Raw genomic sequence first — 11,042 nt, 5'->3', positions numbered from 1 at the left:
TTCATTTGTCAGTGTTGCACTCATCAAGTGATTTTTGTTGCTTTTCTTACGGTTTTTGAGGAAGGAAGATGATAGAGGGAAAGCTCTTGGAGAAAGTAATTTAATATACCACCTTACCTGGAAATTCTGGTTTTATCAGGGATTTTTGTCTTTATGAATCTCCACGGATCCTTCCTGTTCTTTTCTGAATCTGCTAGATTCTCTGCTGAAATGGTTAAAATATTTTAAAGGTATGTCCCAATTAACTGAGATTGTGATTCCTGGGACAACATGCACGACAGAGGTTTCCTATACGAGCTTCTGAACTGGTACCTATATTTTTCTTATACGGAGGTAATTTTCCTTGCTGTCACAGCCAGCCTGCTTCAGCCAGCACTGCTCACAGCCCAAACTCTCCCTTAGCTGCCGCTCACTGCTCGTGTTGACCCCAGGTTGTCACGCATGCCTATAGCACGTGAGACAGTCTGTCTCTGCCGTAAGAAGCACATGAAAATGAAAGGAGAGCCTAACACTTTATTACTCAAAATTAATACAGCTACTGCTGTTTGAGTTCATACTGTACATATCACTGCAGTATACAGAGGATAATATAAATAACAATGCAAGCCTTTCTCTATTGGAGACATGCACCACTTTACCAGTGGCAATTCAAACAATTCTTTTGACTTCATAAAAGCACGAAGTATTTTTATTGGAACTTTCTTGTTGACTGCACATACTGTTAAAATGCAAAAGAGGAGTGATAGCTGACTTGGTAGCTGTCAGCTGTGTCACTGGCAAGAGTCAGCTTTTGAATCAATCCATAATTTTCATGAATTTGACTAGAAATTCAGATAATATACTGCTAAGAGGCATAATCATAGACCCTCAGCCTTCACAGTAAAAGCTGGAACGCAGCATGTGGGTTTCATATTAATGTTGTGCTCTTAAGACTTATAGCTGGATTTATTTATCGTAAGTACTACAGTATGTATTACCTCCTGTAAAACATAAGCAAGTTTGTTACAGTGATTCATAGTGAAACATGTTGATAGGCTTACAAGTAATGTGTTGCCAAGTACAAAATTACATAGGGGTACGTTCTGGACAGCTTATTTGTTCCTGGCTTAGGCAGAACTTGCAGCAGGCAAGATGCTTTCACAGGTTTGCTCAACCAAGACCCAGCTTCAGGGTGTATTTGTAATGGTGGGTTTTTTTCCCTGAACAAGGACTTCAGAATCAAACCATAACTTTAAGATAAAAAAATAAAGTGATACATGGAATAAATTATCATTAACTTGAAGACATGGGGAAAATGGATGGACCTTCAGCATTTATTAGCTAGCATAACATGGAAATAAGCTTAGGTTTTATTTGGTAAGTCTTGATTTCTCCTTCTATTCACTTACAGCTTCTTATTTATGGCTCAGCCTGTCAAACACATTCTTAGATAAGCAACTGTTGCTCACAGGACTAATCTAATTACCAGTTCTTTTTATAACGAATGCTGACACAAAGGTAGAAGGATGTATAGCACTTGTGTTGGAGCCAATGCTACAGATGATCTAACAGTTTTGAAATTAAGAATATTTTGGATGGAAAATGTGTCCCTTTTTTGTCACGATGTTCCTGTTTTTTGTCCAACTCCAATTAAAGCTGAAGAAAATGAGCGAAAAGCTGGTTACATTCTGACATAATTAATTGCCAAGAGTTTAGACTGGATACTTCAGCGCTCTGCAGTAATCTTCCATAGGTTTATGTACCTGTGACTGGCTGAAGGATGCTACAGCCCTAATTATTTGTGAAGTCCATCTTTTAAAGTTTTCGAATTATTCTTCAAGAACAAGCATATCAGATTACCTTCAAAATGCATTTTAAAGGCATTTGAAATGAAACCCAGTGTAGTGTGGGCTTGGCCAAACAGCACAGGGTGAGAGACTAATTTTACCTGTTTTGGAAGGACAATGTTTGTGTCCTTGGCCTTAATTTACATCACAAAACCATCATGCATTCTGGCATTTCTAGCAACCTGTTCCAGAAATGCCAATAAGCAATAGTATTTCTGAAAATTAAGATAGAGAAGCACTGGCGAATGTGATAGGAACTTTTTAATTTCCCTAGCTCTTAACTATTAATAAATTTACTAACAAAGAGGGGGGAAAAAGGTGAAACTCTTAAGATTAGCTTTTCTTTACCTCCAAGCACACATGAAATCAAGATAGTGGATTTCTTTTTTTTTTTTTTTTTTAAACTTCTGGTGTTTTTCTCCTGAGCTGTTATGCAAGCCAGTCACATTCCCTCTAAAATAAATGGGAGATCTGTTGTTAATCTCCACAGAAACCTCTGCCAAACCTGAGTGTCTCACTGACCCATGTGCTCCCCTGAGTTCAGAAGGAGAACCTGTATTAAGACACATATGTGGATGAAGAATACATGGTTGTGTTTTGAGACCTTAATTGCTTTTTCATATCCAATTTAAAATTTTCTCCATTACCATGATGTGCGTAATGATGGCAAAGGTACAGTTAATTAAGTCTTAAGTCCCTCATGATTGAGGACAGTAAAGGATAAAGCTGTCAGTACCCCCCCACTCCATGACTCAAATGATATTTTATTTTTTTCATCACTGGCAACTTCCCACGACCATATATTTTCTGCTCCTTTTAAAGAACCAAATGCTGAATGTGAATGGGTAGCCGCAGCACTGATTCGCCAAGTAATGGTAGGGTGTCCCCTGGAAACAGGCCTCTTTTAATTCTGTTTCATATCTGAGGTAAAGTAAAAACATGGAAACAGATGGTAGGGAACGACTGGCATCTCAGCATGCATATTTCATTTGATTTGCAGCTAGTCACCTCTCGATAATAATATTAAATGCTACAAAACTCAAAGTCTTTGTTCCTGGGAATACTGCGTCCAATGACAGAGGATCAACACTGTAACTTCAATTAAATTTTGAAGCTGGTGAGCTATAAGTATTTACATCTTTAGCAAGGTTATGATACAAACAGCTCGATTCTTCTTTTCTGATATGTTTAGGGCTGGCTTGCAAAGAAATATACAGTTGCTGTTGCGAATGGCAAACCTTATTTAATGTTTTTTTAAAGCACAATGGACAAACATCTGTGGTTATTTCCATTACGCTCTAAGGCGCTCTCTTTACCAGGAGAGAATTTAGCCATTAATTTTGTTGTATTTACATTATTTATATACAAGAAGAAAAATGGCAGCCTGCTTAATGATTATGTACACTGTGATTCAGTTGGAAAAATGTGTATTATAAATGGCAAAACAGCCTGTCGAGTACATAACTATATATTGTTCTTTTGGTTTTGGTCAGAGAAGTTTTAATTCCTAAAATCCCACTGTATGATCTCACTGACAGATCTGTCCTGTACATTATACTGGGGGGGGGAAGAAACAGCATAATAATAGACTTCTTAAATCACATCAGTTCCTGGTTAATAGCTCCTTTTCTTCATTGTAATATGAGGGTTACCTTTGTAAAATGCTTCCAAAGCAAATTAAAAGATGGAATCTGATACAACAAAACATTACTTGACATCAGGAGAAATAGTAACTTAAATTTCATTCGTTGTCCCTAGCCTCAGAAGAGATACTGGGGAATAAAATATCACTCCCTTGTGACGCATTGCTTATCTGAGACTTTGTTTTTAATAAGAACTGTGCTCTCCTGTACATTATTCTTTCCTGTTCTTGCTTTAGCTCAACATAGGAGCGGGAAAAGGTGTGGAAGATGGAGGTGACTGGAAATGCCATGAGGAGGATGCCACTCAGTATGCTGCTCAGTGCCACCACTTGGCCGGGAATGCTCCTGGGAACCATGTCTCCGTAGCCTACCGTGGTCATGGTGATGACAGCCCACCAGTAGCACGCGGGGATGCTGGTAAACTCCTGCGAGTCTGCCATCTCGTTCTCGATGACATAGAGGAGCGGCGCAAACAGCGCGATGGCCACGCAGAGGAAGAGCAGCAAGAGACCAAACTCCCGGGTGCACCTGCGCGCGGTCAGCCCCAGCGTCTGCAGCCCCAGGGAGTGCCTGGCCAGCCGCATGACGTAGAGAATCCTCAAGGCACGGAGAATACGGAGGACCAGACCGACTTTGTCCAGGTAGATGCTCCCAGAGCTGGGCTTTTTATAGCCCACTGAAGTGGTGTCCACTAGCAGGGTGATGTAGTAGGGCAGAATGGCTATTATGTCGATCAGGGTTAATGGTCGCCGCAGAAATGCAAACTTGCTCTTTGCCTGGATGAATCTTAGCAGGAACTCCAGGGAAAACCATGCCACACAGACAGACTCCACAATGAAAATATTGTAGCACATCTGGGAACACTCGCCCTGCAGGAGAGAGGAAGTTTGTAACTGGCACTGGACAACAACTATTTTAGTTGGTACGCTGACAGGAAGAGAAGTCTCTGTGTGCGTTTTTTTAAACCCAAAATATTAAAGGAATTGAAGCTGTTGCTATGGGGAAACACATTGGCAGTTTGGAACATGTTAAATGCAAAATGTAGACAAGAACTACTCATTCCACAGACGATACTGCTCGGTAATTTCAGGCTTTCTAAATAGCAAATACAAAGCTTAACAAGGTAATACATAGTGGTACAGAAGAGTGCACACTAACAAAACTTCCTTATTAAGACATAAAACTTAATATGATCAATTCTCTTACGAGAAATTGAACACAGTCATGCAAGGTTTCAAATAGTCTTTGTGTTATTTCCCCCCTTCTAAAGACAGCTGCAAAATCCCCACTGACATCAGTACCATCAGACCTTGTGCTTGTTCTGCTCCTCCCAGCACATACCATTTTCCATCCTGAAAAGCTAACTTACCTTTTCCTCCTCCTCCCTCAGGTCAGGCATGGTGCTGATGGATAAGTTCACTGCTGTAATAGTTACAAATAAAACAGACAAACAAGCAAACACCTTTCCAGGGAGGCCAGACTGGGGCCTCTCCACCATGTCTTGCAACTTTTTCATGCACAAGCCAATTTTTGTCTCCTCTACTGTTTCACCTGTTGTTTCATTTTCTATGAGGTCATCCTCTCGTTCATTTATTTCTGTGAACTCCTCCATTTTTTGCAGGTATCTCCTTTTACAACACCAGTCCAAGTTGTCTTCCTCAATTCCCCAGTAGAGCAGCTCCTCTTGGAAAGAGAGTGCACACATCTCACGCAAGAGCCGAAGTTTTCCAACCCGCAAAAAGGTCAGGATTGTCCTGAATGCTCCTGGATTGCGGTCGAAAAAGAATTCATTACATGTCACATCGTAATCGTCACAGATGTTTAGAATGTCATCAAAATTGTTACAGAATTTTAGTTGTCCCAGACGTGTCAATGGGAATTCATCGAGCGTGGTCCACGGGAGCAAATACTTAATGCCCCCCACGTTTATAATGATGTGATGCTTCCGATCATCGGGGTGAAAGCCTTTCAGGAGATCCTCTTGAGGGTGAATTAGCTTGGCTCTTTGGTAAAAGACTCCCTTGAGGGTTTCTGTTTCTGGGAAGAATGTGTGGTTGAAGGAAGTATCGGAAGCGCAGCTCAGGGCACTATAGTCATAGTCGGAATTTTCTCCAGGTAGAAGAGTCATCTTGGAAGATAACTTCACATCACTTCGCTACTTCAGCAGGTGTCTTCTGGAACAAAACCAAGATATATGGGGTGAGTGAATGAGAGGGTTTTTTCTAAGTTTGGAACAAATGTAGTGATTGAAGCTCTAAAACATTTATGGCTGATAAAAACCATTGGAAAGAAAACAGCAATGGCTGAGTATGGTCAGAAAAGCTTTCTGGTGAGGCTGGGTTTGTCCAGCTGGGTGGAACTGACTCTATCAAGGGCTGCTCCCTTGTTTGGGAGCTCTGCTCAGCGTGTTTGTCACACTGAGGGACTTCTCCTGTCTCAGATGCAGAGGTCTCAGTTCCCAGTGGACACAGTCAGAAACCAGGAATAATTCCTGCACGTGGCAGGATATGCCTGGTTCAGAATGGAAGTATAAAAATGATGACAGTATCACTTAAAAAGACAGAATTCAAGTGTGATTTGTAGATAAAGAATTTGTGTATTTCTATTTAGCTATTACACATAAAAATCTTAGAGTATTTTAGTATCCAGGAAGTACACAGAAAGAAGCAGAAGTCAGTTATATTGTAATTCAGTAAACACACACTTCTAAAAAAGTTAGTACAAGACTAATTTCTAAAAGGTCACATGGAAACAATTTGGGAAAAAAACCCACTTATATTGATGATGACATAAAACATGCGTAGAGTTTGCATATACTTACTGGCATGGCAACTCCCTTTTCACGGCTTCATTTACAAAAGATTTTTAAGAAATAAATATTTTCTACACAAACACTGGAATATTATTTCGGTTGTAATTGACATCCCATGAGCAGTAATAGGTCTTTGTTCTAACAATGGACTGAACAGTAGCTGAGTGCTAAGGTGACTGCCGTCACCTCTGATTACAGGAAACCCAGAAATTCTTATGAGGGCTTTGAAAATCACGTTCAAATTCTGCTCACACAACACTAGTGTAAAGTCTGTGGAGTGAAGTGGCCACAGAGTTCAGATGGGTATAAAAAGCAGGCGCTGGAAACTTTAAACATTTTGCCTCCCAAACTCAGAGCATTTTAACAGTCAGACTGCAAGTCTGCTCAGAGACAGGAGAGCTGTACAGTTGCTTCTAGATCTGCCATCTGTACAGTCAGCTACAGCTTAATGCGTGGAGTTGCCGAGTTTCATTTGATAAGAGTATTTATTAAGTAGATTGTACAATAAATAGACATTAATTATCCACAAGTATTCTGACTTTCTAACCTCCAGTTCACAGGAAAATAACAAATATTACACTTGATTGGCTTCAGTAGCAGTACAGTTTTCTTCTTCTCCTGGCTGTACTTACCTCCCCTTTGGTATGCACCCCGGGGATATAGACCCCTGCTAGGGTGACTTCCTTAAACACAGAACTGTCCTTTTCAGAAGCTGGGGTTTATAAACCACATCAATAGTGTTACATACCTATTATAGAAGAAAAACCCATGAATACACAGCAGCAAAGTACTCAAAACACAGCTGCACTTTAGTTTAAGAGCAACAGGCTTTCCTTTCTTGGAGGGACCTTACAATGTTGCTTTCAATAAAGTACTATCTCAGTCCTGCTCCTAAACTTCCCAGAGGGATTACTCTGAACAGAGCAGTTCCTTACACCCTCTTACTAACAGGAGGCCCCAGGTGAGCTCTAAATGGAGTGCTATTTCCTGATTCCTCACCTGTAATCCTCTCCAGTACTAAAGGAAATCATTCATTTACTTACCTCTAGGGCACATGGATAAAGAAAAGCCTACGGGAATATGCAAGAATGGACAAGGCATGATGCACATCTTCCAAGAGCTGTGGTACTCTTTTGAGGCCTGAGGTAAGCTAAGAGGTAAGCTTTGTCACCCTGCTCCTATCACAAAGTGGGATCTTTATGACTATTGCTAGTGATTTGAGAACAACTATTTGGCAGGTAACCTGTTCTCCATGCCAAAATCCTGTGTTTAGCTTTCAGTGCCTCATCACTACATACTTGCTGGTATTGCTGAGTAGCTCTGTCTTTGGCCAGTTATGGCTCTGGAAATCCCCATGGCAGGGGATAGGCACTTCTGAACTCTGGAACTAACAGTGGGTGCAAACAATGACAAAGTCCTGCAGGCGTGCACTCAAATAAACTTCCAACCCATTTTGGTTTGTCTCTTGCCTCAAAAAAGACTGAGCAAAGGTCTGCTGACCTGAAAGTCTTTTTTTTTTTTGAAAGAACATTAACGTGAAACGTAATTGTATTAAGAAGTCCCATTCTAGGAAATTCTAGCCACTACTGGGATTATCAGTGGAGCTTCATGACAAAGGATGGCACTGTGCCATTGCATGCTGGAAAAGCTGCAGGACTCGGATAAATGGAGGGATCTGAGGAGAGTGATAGCTGGCTCAGATAGTGCTGGCTAGACCTTGCTGACAGAGGAAGTACAGAACAGGTAACTTGCAATTACCCTGACGTATGTCCCATCACAAGCAGAGCTCCTAACGACCTCGGAGCTGGTCTTCTGTTGAAGAATTCCCAAGATACCATCAGTAGAAGTAATGTCACTAGGAGTTGAAGTTGTTGGTTTGATGTGGGAAAACAGGGCTACTGGATGTATATTTATGTACATTTTCTTAGAGTAATTCTTGTTTGACTTAGAAACAAGTGTTGTCCCTCTAAGACAGGGCTGGCCCAAAGAGAAGAAAGATTATGACTGCTAGAAGACTACAGATAAATGGGAGCTGTTAACCATTCTCCTTTCTGTAATACCAGATGATGTTGGTTAGCAACAACTTCTCCTCTGAATCTCAGCCAGAAAAAATGAGGAGGCAGCTCATCTCTGTCGCTGGTTTGATCTCCCACTGCATCCACTGTTGACACAATGGGAAGAAATGGGGAGAGGGAAATGTAAATGTTCTCTGTGTGTCAGACACATGCTGTAACCCTGAGGCATCAACTGTGAAACAACAGAGCAAAGAAAAAATAATTTCTTTCTTCGCTTCCAGCTTCTCAACCTGTGCAAGACAATAAATTGGACAAATTAATCCCCTGTGTGACACACTGAAAGAAAGGTGGCTCCTTCTTTTTCCATAACCAGAACTGCCAAGCCCACAGATCCCAGGTAGGCAGCTATGGTATCTGACGCTGTACACGTTATTTACATGTTCTTTGCCACGGACAGGTAGCATCATATCTAAGGGGGAAGGAGGAAATAAAGGATGATTGGAATGATGGCCTGACTTGAAGAAAAAGAGGAAGAAATAAAATAAAGCCAGACATTGTTCTGTATGTTTCTTGCTTTCCTTTGGAAGGTGCTTCTAATGGATGATAGTCATTACTGCTTTAAGATGGATTAATTAATGGAAGGGTTTTTTTTTGCTATTGAGCTTAAAAAACAAGGAAACAGTTCTATTCATACATTGCAGACTGATGGGATGGCTGTAAGAAATGCGTTAAGGATTGAAGACAACACACTGGAATATAAGGTCAGACAAACACATTAGCCTATAGCAACAATTTTCCCAACAATTAAACACAATGAACTTTAAGGATATGCTGTAAGAGTAAAACCCTCCAATACAACTGCTCTGGTTAAGTAAGCCCAGGGGTACGACCCCTCCTTGTCAGAGATAGTATTCTGCCCTTTGAATCCTCGCGAGTTAGTGAAGCCCAGTTCATCTCTCCAGCTCCCCTGCTGATAATGTGTTCTTGACTTGGGTAAATCACTCCTCTCAGCATCGTTTCCTATTTTGTTTGAAAGCTTACCAGGGCAAGAACTGTCTTTTCCTACATTATACAATCCTGATCCTTGTTCTGGCTTCGAGAAGCTACAGTAATAGAGAGTAACTCGGCCATCGCAAGGGCTCCTGGTGACTCTCTAAATGGTGTGGTGTGCATGTGAAGCAAGATAGAACATCTTTTCAAAAATCTGTCTTGCACAAGATGATATTCTTATCTATTACGTCTGGTGAAGAAACTGAATTAGAAATCTGTACTGCCCTTACTTTCAGCCAAAATTCAGGAAGGGTGCCAGGCTCCTAGACAATGGGGAAAGAATTCTTAAAGATGCCCTTCTGAGGGAAAGAAATAGGAATCATGAGTAACATGCTAAAATTCCACTGCAAGTGTTGTCCCCCCCCATGTCCTCTGCAGTATTTTGAATTCTGCAGTGCATCTCTGATGTAATCAGAGCTCCTGCAAGGAGTCCTGACACTGCTCTGTGATGCAGACAATTCAAAGTTGCGCCTGGATGATAACAAATATACAAGGCAGATGCATAGCTCCCCCCAAGACTCTTTATCCATTTCAGTGCCTGGAACCTGCCTCTGTTGCTTTTTACCATTTGTAAATTAAGTTTAAAAAAATTTCAGATTTCAGTGCAGGTTGAATATGAATACAGTGATTTTTGGAAAGAATTCTGTAAGCAACTGCTTTACAGTTTAGTGATCCTTCCTCCTTTATTCTTTCCTTAGTTAAAACAAGCAGTATTTTCAAGCAGTGTTAAGTTCAGCTACCTTCCGACGCATGATTTCCGTACTGTATCAACACTGCCAGGGTACTCCTGAAATACCTCAAGCTATACTCAAGCAGCTCTTTGCGTAGTAAGAACCGATCTCAAACTTCAGCTCTGCATGCAGAGTGAACTTCCAGCCAAATCAAAGTGAAACTTCTGCAGGTCAATGTATAATATGAAGTAAAACTATCCTGAAAAACACATAATCTGAAAAAAATATGCCCATATATGTCTACCGCTCTCGCTTGATCTGGACAGATGCTTTTTAGCATCTTATGACAATGTACAAACTGAATTATGACAGAAATGTTGCTCAGTGTTTGGTTTTATGAAGCTAAGCCTTATTCTGACGGTAATAATCAGAAGTTAAATAACTTTATAGATAACTTATATCCCCGGGAGAATGTCCTGGAATATATTAGAACTAATAACTATAGTTACCTTGCTGTGAAATATATTGATGTCAACAAATTGAAATAAGTCACATTCAAAACAAACTCTTAAACATACTTTTAAAAAGGATTTGTCATTTGTTTATATATATATTATCACTGAAATGAGAAGATAGGTAGTCATGAAGAGTTATTTTACGCGTGTTCCTCCCCCCCACCCCAGTCTTTTCCAATGAAAAAATATATCTGTCAGAAATACATCGCCTATCAAGAATAGTTAACTTAATGCGGTAGTTGCCAACGAAAATAAGCCGGTAATTAGATCAATAGAAAGACATCTCTTCATTATTTTAGAATTAAAGCCATAAAGGACCTTCAGATTAGGCAGAGAAGTAGTAATTTGGAGCCTCCAAGCTGCACGGTGCAGACACAGGACTCGGGGAGAGGGAGAGCCGGGGAGGGGAAGACCGAGCATCACAAACCGAGCCCGATGGATCAGCCTCGGGAGCCGTCAGCCACCTCCGCGACAGGACGGGCGAACGCCGGGAATCAGCCGCGCGGTGCC

General features: G+C 40.8%; 1 protein-coding gene across 1 annotated transcript; it reads right to left on the bottom strand.

Moving 5' to 3' along the window:
- Nucleotides 1-3,567: 3,567 nt before the first annotated feature.
- Nucleotides 3,568-5,597, bottom strand: KCNG1 (potassium voltage-gated channel, subfamily G, member 1). The gene is made up of 2 exons (XM_010160843.1): nt 4,839-5,597; nt 3,568-4,338 (listed from the first exon to the last, which is right to left on the bottom strand). Exons 1-2 carry the CDS (start codon nt 5,595-5,597, stop codon nt 3,568-3,570), a joined length of 1,530 nt encoding a protein of 509 aa, XP_010159145.1.
- Between the last annotated feature and the right edge of the window lie 5,445 nt (nt 5,598-11,042).

The sequence above is a fragment of the Eurypyga helias genome, unplaced genomic scaffold (genome assembly GCF_000690775.1).
Source record: "Eurypyga helias isolate BGI_N326 unplaced genomic scaffold, ASM69077v1 scaffold33981, whole genome shotgun sequence".
NCBI lineage: Eukaryota > Metazoa > Chordata > Aves > Eurypygiformes > Eurypygidae > Eurypyga > Eurypyga helias.
The sequence above is the reverse complement of the archived record's forward strand: the minus strand, read 5'-3'. Positions and strand labels throughout refer to the sequence as shown.